This window comes from Oncorhynchus tshawytscha, linkage group LG12 (assembly GCF_018296145.1).
Source record: "Oncorhynchus tshawytscha isolate Ot180627B linkage group LG12, Otsh_v2.0, whole genome shotgun sequence".
Taxonomy (NCBI): Eukaryota; Metazoa; Chordata; class Actinopteri; order Salmoniformes; family Salmonidae; genus Oncorhynchus; species Oncorhynchus tshawytscha.
The window spans coordinates 34,558,717-34,584,364 of record NC_056440.1 but is presented as its reverse complement, the minus strand read 5'-3'; the positions used below and the strand labels follow the sequence as shown (position 1 = coordinate 34,584,364).

Sequence of the window (25,648 nt, the reverse complement as noted above, 5' to 3'; positions counted from 1 at the left end):
CCACATGCCAATGTTATTTACTGCTCATTGAAAGCAAAGCCACCCGAGATCACCAGTGACCCTGGCATTTAGGAAATACTCTGCCCTATCAAAAAGGTCACATCTGAGGGTCAAAAATGTCATAGTATGAGAAGTCAGATTTTATACAGAGAAATATACTTTTAATGACAATCATAGCACTTGGTTTTAGATTTACAAATATAAAACTACATCATGTGCATCTGTGTGGCCAACAGCATTCACTTGACATTGTACGCCACAATCACAACACATAAATAATGACAATTATATTATTTGCACAAAACCACAGATATGATTATGGATGATTACTCAAATATAAATAAAGAACATTTAAAATAATGACTAGATCTGTCAATTTTGGAATTAATGATTGGATGAGCAAATGCTCTTTCAAAGAAACTTACTGCACACCAAGTCTAGAGGCCACTTATTGTATGTATGGGTGAAAAAATGATTCAATTACTTTACACACTCACATTATGCGGCGGCAGGGTAGCCTAGTGGTTAGAGTGTTGGACTAGTAACCGGAAGGTTGCAAGTTCAAACCCCCGTGCTGACAAGGTACAAATCTGTCGTTCTGCCCCTGAACAAGCACCCCATGCCCTATGGGGCTTTGGTGAACAGTACATGGCAATTTGTTCTTAACTGACTGCCCTAAAGGCAAAATAAAAAATTATGGGCTCTTGCTAAAACATGTGAAACACGAGATTGCATTTTCCTGTTTCATACAAATTTCAAAAGGTGAGATTTAAAAATACATTTGACTAACTCTTCATATTGGTTGACTGATTCATTTCAAAGCTGTATTAAATGTAAGTACTTGAGCAACATTTATTTAAAGGAGCAGAAATCGCCCGGCATTTCCTGGTTGCAAAAATTTTAATAGTTCACCCAAATTTTAGTTTGTGGCAAAATAAGCAAGTATAGTGTAGAATACCATCTAAACCACTGTGAGATATATTTTCCATAACCAAAAATATTGTATTTTCAGCTGTTTAAGGCTGGTGCACAAAAGCAAAAGACAAAAACAAAAACTTAAGAACGGGAAGCATAGAAAGAACTGAACTCTACCGCTTCTTAGACTTGCTTTCAATGACAGGTCTATAACGCACATTTCTATGTGAAATTGGTCAGGTCACCCCAAAAGTTACATATTGCAGCTTTAGACTTTTATAACATGTATTTTATCACGGTTTTATGTAAAGTAAATCCAGTCCAAGTCAGTAACTACCGTTAAACTGTAATGTCAACTTCAGAAATTGGCACATGATATCAGGTAAAACACAGCATCCAAAAATATATATTACCATCAGTGTCAAGGCAAACTGATATAAAAGGATCTGTAGGTCAATATTCAGTTCTATGACATGTCATCTGGGGTCTGTTCATAGGTTGAAATCTGGAGTGTATCTGGTACTGCATACATAAACTTTCACTGAAACTTAAAAATGTTTTGCCCAATGCATGAATTGTTGTATAAAACAAACCTAAATAGTAGAAAAAAATCCCCAACAAATTCAATATAACAAACCTTAAAAAAACAAATGTACAAACACAAAAAGAAACACTCATGCAGGCTGTTTTCCTTCACCATCGCCTTCTGTCCAGTAGCTTTACATCTTCCCCTTTCAGCACAAGGATTCTACAACATCCAGAAAGATCGATGCAAAAAAATCTGCCCAGTCCATTTACACACCTCTGCTTCTCTCCTCAACTCATGTGACATTGTTCGTTCAGAAATCTAACACGGTAGATTCTCCAATGAAGAGGAAACAAACATACAAAACCAACCAGTTCAGGCTTGATGGGGGAAACCTTGTCTTGCTCCATTTAGTGCAAAAGGTAGTTCTTATGTTGTGTACATTTTGGCCTGTGTCAGTGTGCCTCAATGAACTAGCCGAGTTTCTGCAGTAATTTGTCCTCTTTGAGGCCAAACTGTACACTTACAGACATCTCAGCTATGAACTGTTCACAGGCCGTCTTGGTCACCTGTTTGCAGTAGCGTAGGTCAATGCGACAGATGCTTCCACAGCGCTTGAAGAAGGTAAGGGAATGGTCTGTCACCCTATTACAAACTGGAGGCGGAGACAAAAACAGAGCCAGGCATGAGGAAACGTGTACAGAGCTGGATTGAATATTATGTACGCTAAAACGCAACAAAGACTATAGTTAAACTCTTAATATAAAATCGAGATAACAGTTTAAGAATAAATACCTCTTCTATACCCTCTAATATTAACAGACATTATAAAAAGTGAAATGGCAGAGTAACTTAAAAACAGCCTCTGTGCGGTTGCCCCTATTGCTCATACTGACTGGCTGAGGTTTCCTACCTGACAGGTTGATCTCTGTGAGGGAGTCCCTGGTTGTGGTCCCTGCGGCCGTCAGCAGGTTGACCGACTGGTCGTTGGCGTGGTTGCAGTAGCTCAGGTCCAGTTGTGAAAGTACCGGCATATGTCTGATAATCAGACGCAGAGAGGCGTCTGTGATGTCCAGTCCGGCCAGACGCAAGTCCATAACGTTCCTCAGCTTACAACGGTTGTCCAACTGACCTGAGGGTAGAGAGGAGGAATAAAATGAGTAATTTCCTGTCTCGCAGTCAAACATGGCGAGTAATGGCCTTCATTTTGGTCCTTTAAATAAACACATGTGAACTATCTAAAGATCCCCTCACATTTTCTTCCTAATGGGTTTTAAAAAGAGGAGCCTCACAGTCCTGTCACACCCAGGATAACCACCAGGGGGTGGTTATAACGTAGCCTCGTCAATTTCACACAACTCCCCCCTCCGGTTGCCGGTGGTTACCTGGTCTGTTGTCGGTCGGAGGCGAGAGCAGGTCCCTCATCTGGGCATCTTTGAGCCCCTCCACCCACTGCACATCCAGGGTGCGCAGCAGAGGGCAGCTAGAGGTGCAGAGGGCAGACACAGCCACCCACGAGCACCCGGAGAGCAGCAACACCCGCAGACCTGCAGGACAGAGCGGAGTAGTGTCAGATGAGTTGCAACGCCGAGATAGAGACAGAGGGATGGACAGTCTCTAATATCGACCCAAACCATATTTCTCATAGATCAGTGTGACATGGCCATGGTACATACCTGGTAAGCGGTTTATAAGCCAGCTTAGTTGCTTCTTGGAGATGTTGGTCCAGCTGAGGTCCAGTGAGAGGGGCTGTCTGCGGATGATGCCACTCAGCATAAGGGGAGTGATAGATTTACAGCGGTTCAGATCGATTATGGTCCACAGTCTTTTATCACAACACCTGTCAGAGATAGACAATGGAGACACACACTCACTATTTGTAATGGACAGGTGAAGGTTTTAGATACCTAGATTCAAATATACCAAATGTTTACGTTTTTAAAAGGCCCGCGATGTGAAGTAACACAGTTTGAGTAGAATGGAGCTCTCACCATCGGTTCCATGTCTTGCAGACACGCATGCAGACACACAGCTCCTTGTGTGTGATGTGTCCGAAGATCTTCACCCAGACCTCTCGCTGCACCGCGTGGGTTTTCCCGTCCACCAGGGGCAATCTATCCGGCGGGGGGCTGATGGGGGGAGGCCGGATGACGTGGCGCTCCATTTGGACACACTTGGGTGGGGAGCGTGGGGGCAGCGGCCGGGTGCCAGGGGAGCTCCTGTTGAAGCCCAGAGGGGTGATTTGGCCGGGGTAGAAGTGGCGCAGCTCCCAGGGAGTGCAGTTAATTTCCTTGGTCCAGAGGTGTGGCCGCTCCCCTCCTAGGTCACTGCCATTGCGGAAGCTCCTCTTTGGCTCTTCATTCTCACTCTCTGGCTCCACCTTCAGGGGCTGGCGGTTCTCATTGGCAAGGCAGTCCTCGGTCTTCTGGATCTCCTGGTTCAGTGCTTTGCTCAGCTCTTTACTCAGCTCTTTGTTTGGTAATCGGCGTTTGCGGCACGCTTTGGGACGTGGGCCCTTCTCCTGGGGTTCACTGCCCCCCTCACTACTGGGGCCAGCCCATGGAGAGCTGCAGTGAGACTGGTCACTGTCTAGAACAGGAGTTTTGAGAGGAGGCCTGGGCAGGCTTGTCTTTGTGTCCTCGTCATCCTCGTACTCTGCCTCCTCCTCGGTATCGCCTAAACGCCCTCTCCTCTCCAGGCCTTGCCGGTACAGAGAGGCCTTATCCTCTTCATCCACCTCCTCCTCTTCAGTCTTGATCTGATTAAGGAACAGATGTCCATCTGACTTTCCCTGGAGATAGGAAGGTTTAGTTAGAGAGTATGTTCAACTATGTATACCAGAGCACATAGCATCCAGACTTTAAACAAAAGGAGTTGCTTGGCGTAGCATGAAAATTGCCACCCATAGTGAGAGTGTAACGTTATACTAACAAACACAAACCCCATGATAAAATCGGAGTATCTCTACCTTCTTCCTCACATCAAAGTCCTCTTCATAGTCATCGTCGAAGAGCTTCCTCTTTTTCCTCAGTTTGTCCTCAGGTCTGGGCCGAGGCAGGGTGCTAGGGGACAGGACAGGGGGTTGTCTGTGAAGGGACTCCCATTCCTCAGGTCTGTGTCTGGGAGTCTCATCCCTCTCAGGCTTCCTCTTGACTGTAGACGTAGAGGTGGACTCACCCTCCTCCTTGACCACCTTCTGCTCCCTCAGCAGAGAGCCAGGGAGGTTGGACGCGTACTTGAACCCTGGTCCCCTTTTTTGCTTGCAGACCAAAAGGTGGGGAAAAAGGAGACAACTTTATACCTTTTGCTTATCACAACGTTGTCAACAAACTGAGCTACTGTTTCACAAGAGTTAAACGAGATAGACTGTGACTACCACTTCTAGAGAATTAGGTGTTGGTTTCCCCTGTAACAGAAAGGGCATTGGTAAGTAGCACAGTAAGTAAATGAACAGGAAGTAAAAACCACAAAGTAAATGCATTATGAAATGCCTCACACTTGAAAGAATTTAACTCTTTGGGGAATGTTTTCCAAAGTTCACAGCCCTGTTTATTAAGTCAATGCAAATCCAACACCAGACTACAAAATATGTTGTGGCAACTGAAATAAGTAATATACCCAGTAACATGTACAATGTATATTTCTGCACATACTTGAGGATAAATGATGAATTCATACAGGTACTCACTTTTCCTGTTTTCCCAGCATAGTTGCATTTGGGACATTCCCAACAGTTGGGAAGTTCATCATTCACCACACCAGAGGCATCTTTAACCTGAAAACCATGAAGTAAAAGAGCTAGTTGACAAGAAGGGCAGACAGGGAGTCAAGAATAAAGTACAATGTTTTCACCACAGAGAGAAAGCGGGAACTGAAAGCACGACCGGGTCCACTTAACGTGAGGAGGTGAAAAACACGTCCATTTTTCCTCAGACAATTAAAGTGAGAATCTCTGGACAACCGACAACCTCTAGCATCTGATATAAAGACCGTAACACAAATTCCTATTATCAAAATGAAAAATGTATATTCTTCAGCAATACTTTACCTATCACTTTAGAGTATTATGTGCATGGAATACCAAAAGGCAGTCACAACTTCCCTTCATTTGAACAGGTTTGAGCAAGATCATGCTGTGGTTTGGCAGAATGGTGAGTCACTTTGCATTTTATTTGCATCCGGCTCGACCCGGCAATGTCAACAACACTGCAAAGTTCTATTCTTATGCCATGTGATTTCAGCTGGACACTTCCGCTTCCCAGACACTATATTAGCCTTCTGTAAGTCAGTCTGGAGGAAGGAAATTGATGAGCTGGTTCAGTCCGTGTCAAACAACAACAGGAAGTCCCCACCACACCAACGCCTCAAGCTGCTTTGTAAAACTGTCTGAAAGTCAAACGCAGTGAATCACCTACCACTGGTACAGCAGCAAACATTCCAGGATACAGTATTACCCTCAAATGAGTCACAAAGCATATAAAAACCATTCAGGCGAATCTCTCACACACACAAACGATGAGTCATCAAACTCATCAAGTGGAGGCTTGGCCTCGTGTCCAGTCATGACTTGACATGCTCATCCTAGCTCACCTTTAAGCAGTTGGGGTGAACAATCTCACTGCAGATGGAGCACTCCATGAGCATGATGTTGAACTTGTCCTCCTCTTCCTCCAGGGAGTCCTCCTTACCTGCTTCTCCACACACGACACACACAGCCGTGTGGGGCAGGACAGGCTGCAAGGGACAAACACAACATTCCGTGAAACTCATTGATTCAGACACATTGGGTCTACTCTGCCAGTGTGCAATACAATTGGGAAATGGTGTTCATAAGTTGCAACTGGTCATTCGGGGTTTCCTGTTTCAGGAGAATCATTAACAGACATTGTCGACGACGCCAAGCCGTAGACAAATGTCCACTGATTGGACAGAATCTAGAGACCATTGACACATGAATGAGTCATACTGTGCCAAATAAAAACGTGTTAGCACTCACTTCCTGTTGTCTCGCTCTGTATCATTGTACTTCTGGTTGGTTCTCTTACGCTGACCATGGTTTTAAACCCTGAACCTCTCATTATGGTTTGTATGTCAAATGCACAGTCTTTGCATGTGGCACAGCACTGCATCATTGAATAAGACAATATTGGCTAACTGAACTCTCTGCTAAATAGTATGGATAATGAAAAGCCTGTGTGGTTTCTTTGGCTTTACTCACTGCAATGCACTGCCTCATGATACAGGACTGCTTCATGCGCCCAGGTCCTCCAAACTTCTTCATGTCTTTACAGAAGTGACAGTCTCCACACTCGGTTCGGAGGCACGCCTCACACTTTCGGCAGCGTGTTCTCCTGCGTCTGGCGCCAGACGCACTGCGATTCGACGGCAGCTTGACCGCTGCTGACGTCCCCATCTTGGGCTTTGGCCGGTTGGCTGCATGCTGCTGCAGAGAGAAAAATGATACAATTCAAGTTGAGGTGGGCAATTTAATGTACACCGTCACCCAAGACAGTAAATACCATCGACTTCATTACTGAACACAAAGCATCTAGTACTGTATGGTCTAATTCTGACATTCATAAAGCTAGTGAGACAGTAGTGCAGAGGCCACCGGCTGTGAGCCACAAACGTTTCTAGATGACAATGCCAAATCTGCAAATCAGCGTTTGTCCCCCCCCAACAAAAAGATTCTCCCAATGCTCTTCACCCAAGCCTAGAGCCACCAGAAAAATAAAACCATCCAAATGAGAGATTCCCTATGCAATTGCTGAGAAGCATTTTTGTGCTGCAGAGGCGAGTGTTTCCTTGGAAACACAGTCCCCCATCTTTTCCTAACCTTTTGAATAGAATAATGAGAGAAGGTGGGAACTAGCAGAGACATACTGTACTTTAACTTTAAATGGGAGGGGGTTAGGATTATTTTGAAATAAATCATTTTCATGACTCCTCTTGCAGCAGTAAGGTACACAACTTGAGGTCATGGGAGATACGCTGGGGAAAAAAGTTAAGAGATTAATGTGTTGTAAATTGGGTTATTCATTCCCCTGGTGGCTGTTCTTACTGGCACTAAAAACACTTTGTTGTGGGATCGATGAGTGAAATAGCAGGTAGATCCTAAGAAAGGACCATTCTCCTTCCCTGGCAGGCTATAGCATCGGGAGTGGTGGATATGCACCTATAGTGATCCCTGAAGGGAAACTAAACCGAATAGATGTTCATCTCAAGTAGAATCTGCTGGTTGTCACAAAGAGCCCGCAGTCCCAGTCGAGCATGGTGACCTGCCTACTATCTCCTGCAAAGGACATCAGTGACCCGCACAGCTCATCTATAAGGCCTATACAACATTTAAACAACCTACACAAAATACATATACACACACATATATATATATATATATATATTTTATTTTTTTAAAAGGTACGAATTGCATGGTGTCAAAATATGACCGCTTTAAAATAAATAGAGACCAGATCAGTTTTCATCTAGAGGTTTGGAGGAAATATATTCTGTTGAACATACATAACATGACTCTTAATGACATAATCAATGCTTTTCAATTAGAGAACACAAATAGTGAAACAAGCTCAGTAACAAGAACTTCAAGGCACAGGGAGGGGTGTGAGGACCATTTATTTGACCTTTATTTAACTAGGCAAGTCAGTTAAGAACAAATTCTTATTTTCAATGACGGCCTAGGAACAGTGGGTTAACTGCCTGTTCAGGGGCAGAACGACAGATTTGTACCTTGTCAGCTCGGAGGTTTGAACTTGCAACCTTCCGGGTTACTAGTCCAACACTCTAACCACTAGGCTACCCTGCCGCCCCAGTTGACTGCAGAAATCCAAAACAACCACAATCTATTATCAAGCACTGCAAAATCAGAAGGCTATTACACTCCTGTTTGGCTTAAGTAAGCATGTCAACACTGCATGCTTGTGTATTTATGGCCCAAACACATCTGCCACTGTATTAGCCAGTAAGTCCATCAATGAAAATAAACATGAATCACAAGACAGCAACAACACACAGGTTCACCAAAAACATCTTACCACCTAGCAATGCTCCTCAATTAAGAATGAATCCACAACAGTGAAAACCTTCCACCCCTGAACTAAACACTGAGATACACACGTCACAGCCCTTACATAATCATCCTCCTGGACTATCCTGGCTAATAAGGACAAAAACCTCAGTTTTATAAAAGCAGATGGAATTCTTGTTGAGGGCTTAAAGAGAGAGAGAGAGAGAGAGAGAGAGAAAAAAACACACACTACAACAGGGTCATTGAGAACAAAGTGTTCCTTCATGAATACCAAAATAACATTTCACAGGGGACGGGAGACATGCCACAAGAACATTTTCTATCAGGAAGCTTTTCTTCAGGTTTGGAGAGAGAGATGTTTTTGATGACATTTCATCTTTGGCCATCCTCAAGCATATTTCCAGATCCAAACTGAGATTCTCAAACATATACCGTTGTTGACGACGCAGCATCTAACAGGGATTGGGAAACACAGACTACAATGCTTTTCAGAATAAATATGATTGACCAATAAGTGTGTGTGAAGACATCAGAAAAACACTGTGACTATCAGCATTGCACAACATTCAAGTGCGATTGCAACACATTCCTGGCATTGTCTTGAACTGTTGAACTTCCAAAAACAGATCATTTTGAGAGACCTTTGAGCAGAACTCTACAAAATGGTATCCAACACAACAGATCCTTAACATCAAAAAGGCACTAATAGACAGACAGGATCAACGTGTAGGCCCACTAGAATCCCATGTGTGCTGCATGACCTCTTTTCCCCTGGGACACCCTCATCTTCACCCTGACAGAGTGCTTGAGTAAAGTATCTGATACTCTCTTACTCCAAATATTCAAGCGTTGTGTGCAACAGCGTCAGCATGACAAAATGCTTGACAAAGTCTTCTGTGTTTGATGTAAATAAACAACGTTCTACACGATTCTGTTCTAGCAAAGGGGCATGAGTTTGTCTTGGTTAAAACAAACAAAATGAGTACTTACCTAACAAGTGGGTGAGTATGGTCTACAAAGCCCTGACCTCAATCCTATAGAAAATATGTGGGCAGAACTGAAAAAGTGTGTGCGAGCAAGGAGGCCTACAAACCTGACTCAGTTACACCAGCTCTGTCAGGAGGAATGGGGCAACATTCCCCAAACTTATTGTGGGAAGCTTGTGGAAGGCTACCCAAAACATTTGACCCAAGTTAAACAATTTAAAGGCAATGCTACCAAATTCTAATTGAGTGCATGTAAAAGTTCTGAACCACTGGGAATGTGATGAAAGAAATAAAAGCTGAAATAAAAATCACTCTACTATTATTCTGACATTTCACATTCTTTAAATAAAGTGGTGATCCTAACTGACCTAAAACAGGGAATTTTTACTAGGATTAAATGTCAGGAATTGTGAAAAACTGAGTGGTGTATGTAAACTTTCCGACTTCAACTGTACACACGCACACACACACACACAAATAAAAAACGCAACATGCAACAATTTCAACGATTTTACTGAATTACAGTTCACAAAGAAAACAAATAATTTAAATAAATTCATTAGGCCCTAATTTATGCATTTCACATGACTGGGAATACAGATATGCATCAGTTAGTCACAGACACCTTTAAAAATATATATATATTTTTAAAGGGCCTCGTCACAGTATCTCTTTGTCTCTTTGCATTCAAATTGCCATTGATAAGATGCAATTGTGTTCATTGTCCGTAGCTTATGCCTGCCCATACTATAACCCCACCATGGGGCACTGTTGACAACAGCAAACTGCTCGCCCACACAATGCCATACACGTGGTTTGCGGATGCGAGGACGGTCGGACTCTTACCCAAATTCTCTAAAACAAAGTTGCAGGCAGCTTATGCTAGAGAAAGGAACATTAAATTATCTGGCAATAGCTCTGGTGGACATTCCTCCAGTTTGCATGCCAATTGCACAGTCCCTCAAACTTGAGACAACGCACATTTTAGAGTGGCCTTTTATTGTCCCCAGCATAAGGTGCACCTGTGTAATGATAATGTTGTTTAATTAGCTTCTTGAGATGCCACACCTGTTAGATGGATGGATTATCTTGGCAAAGGTGAAATGCTCACTAACAGGGATGTAAACAAATTTGTGCACAACATTTGAGAGAAACAAGCTTTTTGTGTTTCTTTTATCTTTTATGTCAGCTCATGAAAACATGGGACCAACACTTTACGTGTTGCGTTTATATTTTTGTTCAGTGTAGACCCACACTACGAGGTTGGATTAATACTGTGAAAATGATTATATTGCCATTTTAGTGTAAGAGCTGTTTGAAAAGACCACCTGAAATTTTTGTCTGTTTTGATGGGAGTCTTGGCCTGCCTGGCAACATCACCAGGCGGTATACATAATTAGCATAATAATAAAAAAGCCCCATAAAAATCCATCAATTTAAGATAAATATCTGTTTTTTGCATTCGGTGCGTCTCAGTCCACCGCATCTGCCGACGTCTCACTTTAGCTCTGTTACCTTTTGAACGCAGATGCTGAAGCGTCTGATGCCTCGCGAGGATCCGCAGAAGGCGGGTGGGAAAGCTGCAGTTACCGTCAATATTACTCGCCAACGTGCAATCATTAGACAATGAATTAGACAAGGTACGATCAAGAATATCCTACCAACGGGACAGCAAAAACTGTAATATCCTATGTTTCACGGAATCGTAGCTGAATGACAACATGGATATTCAGCTAGCGGGATATACGCTGCACCGGCATGATAGAAGAGCACACTCCGGTAAGACGGAGGGGGTCGGTCGGTGCATATTTGTAAACCACAGCTGGTGCACGAAATCTAAGGAAGTCTTTAGATTTTGCTCGCCTGAAGTAGAGTATATTGTGATAAATTGAAAGCCACACTACTTACCTAGAGAGTTTTTCAGCTATACTTTTTGCAGCTGTTTATTTACCACCACAGAGAGATGCTGGACCGCACTCAGCCAGCTGTATAAGGAAATAAGCAAACAGGAAACCACTCACCCAGAGGCGGCGCTCCTAGTGGACGGAAACTTTAATGCAGGGAAACTTAAATAAGTTCTACCAAATTTCTATCAACATGTTAAAATGTGCAACCAGAGGAAAAACATTCTAGATCACCTGTACTCCACACACAGAGATGCATACAAAGCTCTCCCTCCATTTGGTAAATCCGACCACAACTCTATCCTCCTGATTCCTGCTTACAAGAAACAATTAAAGCAGGACGCACCAGTGACTCGGTCTATAAGAAAAAGTGGTCAGATGAAGCAGATGCTAAACTACAGGACTGTTTTGCTATTCCAATGGTATTGAGGAGTACACCACATCAGTCACTGGCTTTTTTCAATAAGTGCATCGAGGACGTCGTCCCCACAGCGGCTGTACATACATACCCCAACCAGAATCCATGGATTACAGGCAACATGTGCACTGAGCTAAAGGGTAGAGCTACCACTTTCAAGGTGCTGGACTCTAACCCAGAATCTTACAAGAAATCCTGCTATGCCCTGTGTCATGATGTTGCTCTCTTTGGGGATAGCGAGTACCATCCCCCTCTCTCACCCCCTACCAACAGGCTCTGTTAGGCAGGTCATAAATTCCTTGAGGAGTTCTCTCCTCATGGCCAGAGTATAAGAGATAGTGAGTTTTCATAGAGAGAACAAAGGAACTTCTTCCACATCACAGAACTTGAGAACTGAACAATATTCATGTTCTGGAGAATGTATAAACGGTTGGTGAAGTAGCCAGCTACGAACTGGTCTGTTTTGTACAATTTTATGAAACTCATGAGAGACAATACAGCCACATTACCATAACTCTGTTTATACAAGAGTCTCAGTTGTGAGGCTTGCATCTGATTGTTGTATAAAATTAATGAGTAAAGATGAAACTATTTGTGAAATTATGTAATGTGATTTTAAACTGTTTAATGAAGGAAACTCCAATTCCCTTTGGAGTTTAACTAAATCATTGGCCCGCCCCATGAGCACAGACATTGATCTGGCGTCATGGGACAGCCCCTTTCTACTGTTACGAATATAACCCCCACCGGGAGGTATTCCCTTCAGACCAGCTTACCTCGATTACCACGAGAGGGCTAAGGTTTCAGACCAGTATCTCATCACAGAGGGAGTTAAGGTTTGAGTAGATTGTTGAATCTTTTAACCATACCACGTGGTTAAACTCGGAGACGATCGATCCGACAGAATAAGAGCTACTCTTCGATACGAACTACTAGTCTGCAGCTAGAAATTATGGACCTGTGAATGCGAAGGCCGACAACCGCTGAAACATCTATTTTATAACAACATTGCTGAATGTTACTCTGAACTATCCATTCTAACCAAGGCAGAGAGAGAGAGGGCGGACCAACTCTCCAACAGAAACAAACTTTCCAACAGAGATCACGACGACACACTGAGCGTAAATATATATATATTGATTGCAATTATTCCCGAATGAGTGAGTGTTCATGTGCAAAGTATTAGCATTTCAATTGTTAGAATTATCAAGTGTGTAGTGATTAATTTGCGTAATTCCTGCCTTTCTCAGTCTACACCAACTTCCCTTTTTTCTACCAAGCCGCCATGCCAGTTTAGCCCACTAGGGCACTACTTCCTTGTAACCATCTCTACTCTGTTTGTACATGCATTTTTGTGATTATTTAGTTAATCATTTATTTATTAACGGAGACAATTGAAGTATGGAGGATTCATAGTGAAGACTGGGTTCGTGCAGACCAACAATTTACGACGTATGGAATGAGACTAACGTGAGGTAAAGAACAATTAATTAATTAGAAGACCAATTGATCAGATATGAAAATATCTGAAAGTTATATTAGGAACATTATATCTTTGTAGTCTGAATATTCCCTTGGTGCCCCGACTTCCTAGTTAATTACATTTACATGATTAAGTTAGTTTAATCACGCAATAATAATAATAATAAACAGAGAATTTATTTGAATTTAAAAAAAATGAGTCTTCAGTTTAATGATGCCAAAGACACGACACCAGCAACGAACCATCAAACAGGCAAAACGTCAATACAGGGCTAAGATTGAATCATACTACACCGGCTCCGACACTCGTCTTATGTGGCAGGGCTTGCAAACTATTACAGACTACACAGCCACGAGCTGCCCAGTGACACGAGCCTACCAGGCGACCGAAATCACTTCTATGCTCGCTTCGAGGCAAGCAACACTGAGGCATGCAGGAGAGCATCAGCTATTCCGGACGACTGTGATCACGCTCTCCGTAGTCGACGTGAGTAAGACCGTCCGGAACAGGTCAACATACACAAGGCTGCGGGGCCAGACGGATTACCAGGACGTGTGCTCCAGGGCATGTGCTGACCAACTGGCAGGTGTCTTCGTTGACATTTTCAACATGTCCCTGATTGAGTCTGTAATACCAACATGTTTCAAGCAGACCACCTGTGCCCAAGAACACAAGGGCAACCTGCCTAAAATACTACAGACCCGTAGCATTCACGTCCGTAGCCATGAAGTGCTTTGAAAGGCTGGTAATGGCTCATATCAACACCATTATCCCAGAAACCCTAGACCCACTCCAATTTGCATACCGCCCAAACAGATCCAAAGATGATGCAATCTCTATTGCACTCCACACCCTCTCCAAACCAGGACAAAAGGAACACCTACGTGAGAATGCTATTCATTGACTACAGCTCATCACTTAGCTAAGGACCCTGGGACTAAACACCTCCCTCTGCAACTGGATCCTGGACTTCCTGACGGGCCGTCCCCAGGTGGTGAGGGTAGGTAGGAACACATCTGCCACGCTGATCCTCAACACTGGAGCCCCCCAGGGGTGCGTGCTCAGTCCCCTCCTGTACTCCCTGTTCACCCACGACTGCATGGTCAGGAACGACTCCAACACCATCATTAAGTTTGCAGACGACACAACAGTGGTAGGCCTGATCACCGACAATGACGAAACAGACTAGAGAAAGGACCTGGCCGGGTGGTGCCAGAATAACAGAATAACAACCTGAATAACAACCTGTATCCAACGTAACCAAGACTAAGGAGATGATTGTGGACTACAGGAAAAGGAGGACCGAGCATGCCCCCATTCTCATCGACGGAGCTGTAGTGGAGCAGGTTGAGAGCTTCAAGTTCCTTGCTGTCCACATCAACAAACTAGAATGGTCCAAACACACCATGACAGTCGTGAAGAGGGCACGACAAAGCCTATTACCCCTCAGGAAACTAAAAAGATTTGGCATTGGTCCTGAGATCCTCAAAATGTTTTACAGCTGCAACATCGAGAGCATCTTGACTGGTTGCATCACTGCCTGGTATGGCAATTGCGCGGCCTCCGACCGCAAGGCACTACAGAGGGTAGCGCGTACGGCCTAGTACATCACTGGGGCTAAGCTGCCTGCCATCCAGGACCTCTACACCAGACGGTGTCAGAGGAAGGCCCTAAAAATTGTCAAAGACCCCAGCAACCCCAGTCATAGACTGTAATCTCTACTACCACATGGCAAGCGGTACCGGAGTGCCAAGTCTCGAACAAAAATGCTTCAACAGTATTTACTCCCAAGTCATAAGAGTCCTGAACAGGTAATCAAATGGTTACGAGGACTATTTGCATTGTATGCCCCCCCCACCCCTCTTTATACGCTACTGCTGCACTCTGTTTATCATATATGCATAGTCACTTTAACTATACATTCATGTACATATGTATATACTACCTCAATTGGTCCGACCAAACAGTGCTCCCACACATTGGCTAACCGGGCTATCTGCATTGTGTCCCGTCACCCACCAACCCCCATTTTACGCTACTGCTACTCTCTGTTCATAATATATGCATAGTCACTTTAACCATATCTACATGTACAGTCATTGCCAAAAGTTTTGAGAATGACACAAATATTAATTTCTACAAAGTTTGCTGCTTCAGTGTCTTTAGATATTTTTGTCAGATGTTACTATGGGATACTGAAGTATAATAACAAGCATTTCAAAAGTGTCAAAAGGTTTTTATTGACAATTACATGAAGTTGATGCAACAAGTCAATATTTGCAGTGTTGACACTTCTTTTTCAAGACCTCTGCAATCCGCCCTGGCATGCTGTCAAGTAACATCTGGGCCACATCCTGACTGATGGCATCACTGGGGCGGTAGGGTAGCCTAGTGGTTAGAGCATTGGACTAGTAACCGGAAAGTTGCAAGTTCAAACCCCTGAACTGACAAGGTACAAATCTGTCATTCTGCCCCTGAACAGGCAGTTAACCCACTGTTCCTAGGCCATCATTGAAAATAAGAATTTGTTCTTAACTGACTTGCCTAGTTAAGTAAAAAAAAAAATGGCAGCCCATTAGTGCATAATCAATGCTTGGAGCTTGTCAGAATTTGTGGGGTTTTGTTTGTCCACCTGCCTCTTGAGGATTGACCGCAAGTTCTCAATGGGATTAAGGTCTGGGGAGTTTCCTGGCCATGGACCCAAAATATCGATGTTTTGTTCCCCGAGCCACTTAGTTATCAATTTTGCCTCATGGCAAGGTGCTCCATCATGCTGGAAAAGGCATTGTTCGTCACCAAACTGTTTCTGGATGGTTGGGAGAAGTTGCTCTCGGAGGATGTGTTGGTACCATTCTTTATTCATGGCTGTGTTCTTAGGAAAAATTGTGAGTGAGCCCACTCCCTTGGCTGAGAAGCAAACCCACACATGAAAGGTCTCAGGATGCTTTACTGTTGGCATGACACAGGACTGATGGTAGCACCCACCTTGTCTTCTCCGGACAAACTTTTTTCCGGATGCTCCAAACAATCGGAAAGGGGATTCAGAGAAAATGACTTTACCCCAGTCCTCAGCAGTCCAATCCCTGTACCTTTTGCAGAATATCAGTCTGTCCCTGATGTTTTTCCTGGAGAGAAGTGGCTTCTTTGCTGCCCTTCTTGACACCAGGCCATCTTCCAAAAGTTTTCGCCTCATTGTGCATGCAGATGCACTCACACATGCCTGCTGCCATTCCTGAGCAAGCTCTGTACTGGCGCCAGGACCGTCTCTCAACTTTAGGAGACGGTCCTGGCGCTTGCTGGACCTTCTTGGGCGCCCTGAAGCCTTCTTCACAACAATTGAACAGCTCTCCTTGAAGTTCTTGATGATCCGATAAATGGTTTATTTAGGTGCAATCTTACTGGCAGCAATATCCTTGCCTGTGAAGCCCCTTTTTGTGCAAAGCAACAATGACGGCACACGTTTCCTTGCAGGTAACCATGATTGACAGAGGAAGAACAATCATTCCAAGCACCACCCTCCTTTTGAAGCTTCCAGTCTGTTTTTCGAACTCAATCAGCATGACAAAGTATTCTCCAGGCTTGTCCTCGTCAACACTCACACCTGTTAACGAGAGAATCACTGACATGATGTCAGCTGGTCCTTTTGTGGCAGGGCTGAAATGCAGTGGAAATGTTTTTTGGGGATTCAGTTCATTTGCATGGCAAATAGGGACTTTGCAATTAATTGCAATTAATTTGATTACTCTTCATAACATTCTGGAGTATATGCAAATTGCCATCATACAAACTGAGGCAGCAGACTTTGTGAAAATTAATATTTGTGTCATTCTCAAAAGTTTTGGCCACGACTGTACATACTACCACAATCAGCCGGACTAAGCGGTGTCTGTATGTAGCCTCGCTACTTTTATAGCCTCGCTACTGTTTTTCACTATCTTTTTACTGTCGTTTTTATAACTTTACTTACCTATTGTTCACCTAATACCTTTTTTGCACAATTGGTTGGAGCCTGTAAGTAAGCATTTCACTGTAAGATCTATACCTGTTGTATTTGGTGCATGTGACAAGTAAACTTGACAAGTCTTATGAAAAGATGAGACGCTCATGAACATGTTGGTAGTGTTGCAACAAATGCTTTCTGGTCTTTCATATATCTCTCTGACGTAGGAGAGACACTTCAGAACAATCTTCCTTTTGAGACTGTAGTGAATCTGTTCTTCAATATGTTTATATAGGCTAATACAGTGCATTCGACAAGTATTCAGACCCCTTGACTTTTTACACATTTTATTCTAAAATGGATTAAACTGTCCCCCCAATCATCAAATCTACACACAATACCGCATAATGACAAAGCAAAAACAGGATTTTAGAAATGTTTGCAAATGTATTAAAAATGTAAAAAACTGAAATCTCACATTTACATAAGTATTCAGACCCTTTACTCTGTTGAAGCACCTTTGGCAGCAATTACAGCTTTGGGTCTTGGGTGTGACCTTACAAGCTTGGCACACCTGTATTTAGAGAGTTTCTCCCATTCTTCTCTGCAGATCCTCTCAAGGTCTGTCAGGTTGGATGGGGAGCGTCGCTGCAGAGCTATTTTCAGGTCTCTCCTGAGATGTTTGACTGGGTTCAAGTCCGGGCTCTGACTGGGCCACTCAAGGACATTGAGACTTGTCCTGAAGCCACTTCTGCGTTGTCTTGGCTGTGTGCTTAGGGTCGTTGTCCTGTTGCAAGCTGAACCTTCACACCAGTCTGCATCATGTTGTGGGGGTGCTTTGTATCAGGAGGGACTGGTGCACTTCACAAAATAGATGGCATCATGAGGCAGGAAAATTATGAGGATATATTGAAGCAACATCTCAAGACATCAGTAAGGAAGTTAAAGCTTGGTTGCAAATGGGTCTTCCAAATAGACAATGACCCCAAGCATACTTCCAAAGTTGTGGCAAATGGCTAAAGGACAACAAAGTCAAGGTATTGGAGTGCGCTCTGGAGCAGGTTTTCATCAAGGATCTCTCTGTACTTTGGTCTGTTCATCTTTCCCTCGATCCTGACTAGTCTCCCAGTCCCTGCAGCTGAAAAACATCCCCCCAGCTTGATGCTGCCACCACCATGCTTTACCGTAGGGATGGTATTGGCCAGTTGATGAGCGGTGCCTGGTTTCCTCTAGACGTGACGCTTGGCATTCAGGCCAAATAGTTCAATGTTGGTTTCATCAGACCAGAGAATCTGGTTTCTCATGGTCTGAGAGTCTTTTAGGTGCCTTTTGGCAAACACCAAGCGGGGCTGTCATGTGCCTTTTAATGATATTGTGGCTTCCGCCTGGCCGCTCTACCATAAAGGCCTGATTGGTGGAGTGCTGCAGAGATTGCGGTCTTTCTGGAAGGTTCTCCCATCTCCACAGAGGAACTCGAAAGCTCTGTCAGAGTGACCATCGGGTTCCTGGTCACCACCCTGACCAAGGCCCTTTTTTTACTTCACCTTTATTTAACCAGGTAGGCCAGTTGAGAACAAGTTCCCATGTACAACTGCGACCTGGCCAAGATAAAGCAAAGCAGTGTGACAAAAACAACACAGAGCTACACATAAACAAATGTACTGTCAATAACACAATAGAAAAGAAAAATATAAAATAAATGTATGTACAGTGTGTGCAAATGTAGAAGACAAGGGAGGTAAGCAATAAATAGGCCATAGAGGCAAAATAATTACAATTTAGCATTAATACTAGAGTGATAAATGTGCAAGTAGAGATACCCTCTTGCACCCCAGTAAGTAATAATATGGGGATGAGGTAGTTGGGTGTGCTATTTACAGATTGGCTGTGTACAGGTACAGTGATCGGTAAGCCGCTCTGACTGCTGATGCTTAAAGTTAGAGCGGGAGATATAAGTCTCTGATATTTGCAATTCGTTCCAGTCATTGGCAGCAGAGAACTGGAAGGACAGGCGGCTATACCTGCTGGAGCACGTGCTACGGGTGGGTGTTGCCCTTCTCCCCTGATTTCTCAGTTTGTGCGGGTGGCCAGTTCTAGGAAGTGTCTTGGTAGTTCCAAACTTCTTCCATTTAAGAATGATGGAGGTCGCGGTGTTCTTGAGGACCTTCGATGCTGCAGACATTTTGGTACCCTTTCTCAGATCTGTGCCTCGACACAATCCTGTCTCTGAGCTCTACGGACAATTCCTTCGACCTCATGGCTTGGTTTTTGCTCTGACATGCACTAACAACTGTTGTGCCAACTAGACAGGTGTGTCTTTCCAAATCAGATGGACTCCAATCAAGTTGTAGAAAAATCTGAAGGATAATGAATGGAAACAGGATGCACCTGAGATCAATGTTGAGTCTCATAGCAAAGGGTCTGAATACTTATTTATTTTTAATACATTTGCAAAAATGTCTGAAAACCTGTTCTCGCTTTATGGGGTAGTGTGTGTAGATTGAGGGATCTTTGTTAAATCCATTTTAGAATAACTCTAATGTAACAAAACGTGGAAAACGTAAACGAGTCGGAATACTTTCCAAAATAATATTCATCATAATAATTCTAAATATTTTTCACCATGGAGAATTAAAATTATAAATCAAATAGCTAAATTATCATTGGTACAACCTTCTAACAACAATTCCATAAAGCTTAGTTGACCCCCCCCCCACTGGCTTAGACTGAAGGTTTAATTAAAGAGTTTCATTCCTCTCTGCCAATATTAGCTAGTTTTCAGGTTACAGATCCCTCTTGTTAGGCTCATCCAATTAGTCCCCTCACTCAGACCACTGCTAGACAGTCCTAGCAAAATTCTTGCTTGAGAAATTGCTCTTGGCTAAGAAGCTATTTTTGCTTCCTTTTGACCACTAATTCAAGAAACAAAATAACAATTATTTTATTGCATTTGGCCTTTATATAGTATTTTTAACCAAAGTGGTCTTGCTGGTATGAAATATTACAGAATCTAGTCAAAAATATGAAGACTAATGTGTTTGTCTACAGAGTCTTGAGCTTTAATAGTTCCAGACAAGGAACATAAACAAATCAACTGACCAGCACTTACTGTAACTTGGCTGACTAATGTGCTACGAATGTTAGGTAAGTTTGTTGAGGCCCTCAAACACCAGGCCTAGATGGGGGCCTGGTCTGAGTAAGGCCCTCTGACTCACAGTTTCACTGTGGATATCAGTGCTATGGTAGGAAGTCACATGGTTCACCATCTGCCTAGCTCCAGTGGACCCCAGGACGTCACACCACACAAAGGTGGGGGGGGTCTATGACATCTCTACAACTGTGCCAAAAGAATAAGATTGAAATCATCTCCTTCATGAACAATGACTGTGCGAGTGGGTATTTAAAGGGAAATGTCAAAATTGTTCTACTTCATGCAACAATGTGAAAAGGGTGCGTTTCTGTTTGTGTTAAAAAAGAAATGTTTCCATTGATGTCGGTGGGCATCATGTGATTTTAACCAATTCTAAGTAGGCATTGCCTACTAATTGGTTGATGTCATTGGAAATACTTATCTTCCGCTTCGCGTTTTTACTACATCACATATGTTAATGTTGGCGTGGTGTTGGAGATGATGAATATGAAGTTAAATTCTCTTTACATTTCTCTTTAATGTATTGTGCTTCCTAACTCATAGCTCCCCAGGAATCCACCATTTGTCTTTTAATTGAAGCTGAGAGAGCAAGGAGTTTGAAGCTGGGTTGTGTTTGAATCAGTACTCAGTGAAACAATCCTACATCTTCCTCCATAAGGTCCTGGATCCCACTGGTCTAGCGTGTATTTTCTGCTTGCGGGGCAACCTAAAACAAAAAGTAGCCAAACAGGCAAGAGCGGTCAAGTAGTGCTGTAAGAGCTAACCGTTTTTCTGTAAAAAAAGGGGTAAATCGGTTATGGAATTGGCGGCAGAGAGAAAAGTAATTGCTGTTTTTTTCTCCATACATTTTCTTTGGAGTTAAAGAATTTTGCCGTTTGAAATCTAATTCCTGCAATTCTACATATTTGGGCATGGCTATTTCTGTGTTCTTGTGTGCAAACATAACAAAACCAATGGAGAACCCAATCGGGGCCCCTGGGCATGTACCCTGCTTGCCCTGTCAGTAATCCAGTCATGCCAGAAATACTCCTACATTTGTTTTTAGACATTTCTATTCTCCCTGACTGTTAAGCTTTTATTTTTGTGATTTCTAATTCTCAAAGATTGTACATGCAAATACCGTGCATTTGTAAAGTATTCAGACCTTCACTTTTTCCACATTTTGTTACGTTACAGCCTTATTCTAAAGTACATGTTGTTTTCCTCAATCTAACCTATAAAAACAAAGTGAAAACAGGTTTATACATTTTAGCAAATGTATAAAATAAATATGCAAATACCTTATTTACACAAGTATTCAGACCCTTTGCTATAAGACTAGAAATGCAGCTCAGGTGTATCCTGTTTCCATTGATCATCCTTGACATGTTTCTACAACTTGATTGGAGTCCACCTGTGGTAAATTCAATTGATTGGACATGATTTGGAAAGACCCACACCGGTCTATATAAAAAGGTCCCATGGTTATTAGTGCATGTCAGAAAAAACAGGCATGAGGTCGAAGGAATTGTCCATAGAGCTCCCGAGACAGGTTTGTGTCGAGGCACAGATCTGGGGAAAGGTACAAAAATATTTCTGCAGCACTGAAGGTCCATAAGTACAGGATGGCCTCCATCGTTCTTAAATGGATGAAGTTTGGAACCACCAAAACTCTTTCTAGAGCTGGCCACCCAGCCAAACTGAGCAATCAGGGGAGAAGGGCGGGCCTTGGTCTGGGAGGTGACCAAGAACCCGATGGTCACTCTGACAGAGCTCCAGAGTTCCTCTGTGGAGATGGGATAACCATCTCTGCAGCACTCCATCAACCAGGCCTTTATGGTAGAGTGGCCAGATGGAAAAGCCACTCCTCAGTAAAAGGCACATGACAGCCTGCTTGGAGTTTTCCAAAAGGCACCTAAAGGACTCTCAGACCATGAGAAACAAGATTCTCTGGTCTGATGAAACCAAGATTGAACTATTTGGCCTGAATGCTAAGCGTCACATCTGGAGGAAACCAGACACCGCTCATCACCTGGCCAATACCATCCCTACGGTGAAGCATGATGGTGGCAGCATCATGCTGTGGGGATGATTTTCAGCGGCAGGAACTGGGAGACTAGTCAGGATCGAGGGAAAGATTAACGGACCAAAGTACAGAGATCCTTGATGAAAACCTGCTCCAGAGCACTCAGGACCTCAGACTGGGGCGAAGGTTCACCTTCCAAAAGGACAACAACCCTAAGCACACAGCCAAGTCAACGCAGGAGTGGCTTCGGGACAAGTCTCTGAATGTCCTTCAGTGGCCCAGCCAGGGCCCGGACTTGAACATCTCAGGAGAGACCTGAAATTCGCTGTGCAGCAACACCTCCCATCCATCCATCCTGACAAGAACTTGAGAGGATCTGCAGAGAAGAATGGGAGAAACTCCACAAATACAGGCGTGCCAAGCTTGTAGCGTCATACCGAAGAAGACTAGGTTGTAATCGCTGCCAAAAGTGCTTCAACAAAGTACTAAGTAAAGGATTTGAATACTTATGTAAATGTGATATTTCCATTTTATTTTATAAATTTGCTAACATTTCCAAAAACCTGTTTTTGCTATGTAATTATAGGGTATTGTGTGTAGATTGTTGAGGAAAAAAACAATTTAATACATTTTATAATAAGGCTGTAACGTAACAAAATGCTGAAAAGGTGAAGGGGTGTGAATACACTTTGAGAATGATCTTTTCGACACACTTTGTGTGGTTTGGGTCATTCAAGTTTACACTGAAAGCATTTTTCTGTCCCGAAAATGTATATTTTGCATTTGTTGCAACACTACCAACATGTTCATGAGCGTCTCATCTTTTCATAAGACTTGTCAAGTTTACTTGTCACATGCACCAAATACAACAGGTATAGATCTTACAGTGAAATGCTTACTTACAGGCTCCAACCAATTGTGCAAAAAAGGTATTAGGTGAACAATAGGTAAGTAAAGTTATAAAAACGACAGTAAAAAGATAGTGAAAAATATAATAGAGGGTAAACACTGACAGCTCATTGTTCCCTCTCCCAAACCCCCTCTTAAAAGGCACAGAGCATGGTGAGGCCTGAGTTATATGAGCAATGAGGGTCAAGAAAATCATGTTATGTGACAACAATTCACAGGATATGAGGTATTTTCTTAGTGATCCAGATAGTTGAGACATGGAAGAAATATGTATGTGTGTAAAGCGAGCTACACCTGAATGTGACATAATGGAGCTACAGCTGGCATGGGCTGAGGTAATGTAATCGATTTACTTTAGTTTAAGTAACAAACCAAGCCTGAGGTTAAGTGAAGTGAAAGGCCCCACATGTACAGCCATGCTGCCTCCTACACTACTCTCCCACACCCTCACTGTTCACACAGAAATACCAGTCACAATGGCCCATCATTTTCCATAATCACAGTAGCTTGACCAAGAACACAATCTGACAGGTCAGTGTGTGACAAAAACATCTAGTAGTCAGAGAGACCATGTATATTCACTGTGTCCTCTTCAGGTTTTATTTAAAACACAAAAACTGAGCTCTGAGGATACTGGATCACATAAGAAAATCAAGTATGGAGATCAAAGAACTACTTTGGTGGGTAGCTCATTCCTTTCTTTCTTGGGCCTGTCTGACACAAGTCGTCTGGATACAAGAGCCAGGGACAGGAGAAGGCGTATGTCTAAAACCTGTGAAATAGCTAAGCTAGCTCTTGCCCAGTGGATTAGTTACCGAAACAAAATGTTTCCCTTTTCCCTCCATTCCCCTGATCAAATTACTACCCTATTCCTGCTCATGATAGCAAGTGAGCAAAGATCGAGAGAAAAGAGGACGGTGGGGGGAGAGAAAATACGTTCTACTCACGATTACAGCTCTAAAGCAAAGCCCCTCTTGAAGAAAAACAACAGCATGCCGATTAGAAACCCAATGTGTTCAGTGTCAATGTTCTGTTGTCTAACCTGTTCAGATTCTGATTCATAATCCTCTTCATCTGCACTCAGTGACAAGGCCATAGTTCCTCTCTTCTCATCGTCTGTCCAGCGTTTTAGAGAAAACTGACATGGCTGAAGCTTCCAGCCCGGCTGCTGTTCTGTTCTCTATTCACCGCTCTCTCTCTCTCTCTCTCTCTCAGTCGCCCCCCTCTCCCTCTCTTCACACACAGGAACAGGCAGCTGCATAGGCACACACAAGGCGGCAGGAAGCCTCATGCATATGCGTTGGGAAGGTCAGGGGGAACAGGCCAAGCCAATGGAGAGACAGATGGCATTCGGTTAAATGTGTAGATATATGTGAATGCACTCCTTCGCGCCCCCACCCCTCTCCCCCTTCACAGTTGTGAGCTATAATTTTAATGATTTTTTTAATCTCTTATTTTTTTATTATACTTTTTTTTTTAAAGTAAACACCACAAACTCATCTCGGGGAAGAAAAAAAAGGCGAAACTAATCTACGCCCGTTCTGATAAAAACCTTAGGGCATCTAGCCTCGGGGGATGCCTTGCTTGACCACACCCTCCTTCCTTGCTCCTGGCCTGCCCTGCATCTTCCACCAATCCAATGGTTTCTTATGGACAGAAAAGAGCAGAAGCTCTGAGCTGTCCGATCAGGTCCATTGTCTACTGTCCGGCGCCCAGAGTCAGAAATGGTGGTGGAACTGGAGGGGGTAGGGAGGGAATGGTCAGGAATAGCACAGACCGAGGGTCAGTAGAGAAGACAGGGGCAAGGGTAAGACATCTGGGTCGTCGGGAATAATGAGGGCGGTTGCATGTTCTAAGACAATATTTTTCATAATGATTGAGGATGTATTTTACTTGGTGACAGATATAGGAAGCCATCAGCTGCTCTGGGTTTGATTGCTCTTTCTTAGTGTCTACGGATAGGCCATTTGCTCCTCTGACTATCTCGTGATTTCTTGGTGTTCCAGTAAGTACTAATGTAGGACATTGAGTACTTTCTTTGGAATAATTAAACGAATTGCTGCAAAAGTATTACCAATTTCACAAAAGTCTGTCAACATCATTATACTGTAAGTCTGTTCTAATAATGTCCATAACCGTATTTTGTTGTTGTTCAATTCATTTCTTGCATCTATGCATATGAACAAATTAAATGGAATATTGGGCAATGCGCATTATACTGGAAAAAGATTTTACAAACCTCTGAAGAGTTTGTTTAGGTGAGAAAGACTCACGAGCCTTTGATTTTCTCATCTGTTTGTTGAGAAACATTTATTGTCATAGGAGACTGAAATGACACATTTACTGCCATAGCCATCAGTCACACTCTT

The 25,648-nt window shown here is 43.1% G+C and overlaps 1 protein-coding gene across 5 annotated transcripts; it reads right to left on the bottom strand.

Moving 5' to 3' along the window:
- Nucleotides 1-125: 125 nt before the first annotated feature.
- LOC112263010 (lysine-specific demethylase 2B) lies at nucleotides 126-24,678 on the bottom strand. 5 transcript variants are annotated; one of them, XM_024438957.2, is made up of 11 exons: nucleotides 24,322-24,675; nucleotides 21,009-21,071; nucleotides 6,660-6,884; nucleotides 6,032-6,175; nucleotides 5,130-5,216; nucleotides 4,410-4,709; nucleotides 3,433-4,232; nucleotides 3,118-3,281; nucleotides 2,827-2,988; nucleotides 2,355-2,573; nucleotides 126-2,096 (listed from the first exon to the last, which is right to left on the bottom strand). In XM_024438957.2, the coding sequence occupies exons 2-11, from the start codon at nucleotides 21,018-21,020 to the stop codon at nucleotides 1,915-1,917; spliced, it is 2,295 nt and encodes a 764-aa protein (XP_024294725.1). In that variant the 5' UTR covers nucleotides 21,021-21,071; nucleotides 24,322-24,675; the 3' UTR covers nucleotides 126-1,914. The 5 variants fall into 5 exon arrangements, with proteins under 5 accessions (XP_024294725.1, XP_024294724.1, XP_024294723.1 ...); XM_024438956.2 differs by lacking the exon at nucleotides 21,009-21,071 and having other exon boundaries at nucleotides 4,422-4,709; nucleotides 24,322-24,678; XM_024438955.2 differs by lacking the exon at nucleotides 21,009-21,071 and having other exon boundaries at nucleotides 4,410-4,700.
- Nucleotides 24,679-25,648: the final 970 nt, after the last annotated feature.

Coding starts and splice junctions, on each gene's coding strand:
- LOC112263010 (XM_024438954.2), bottom strand. CDS start 24,375: ATGGCCTTGTCACTGAGTGCAGATGAAGAGGATTATGAATCAGAATCT. Junction 5,217..6,031: donor TTCACCCCAACTGCTTAAAG/GTGAGCTAGGAT, acceptor CATGGTTTTCAG/GTTAAAGATGCCTCTGGTGT. Junction 2,097..2,354: donor CACAGAGATCAACCTGTCAG/GTAGGAAACCTC, acceptor CTCCGCCTCCAG/TTTGTAATAGGGTGACAGAC.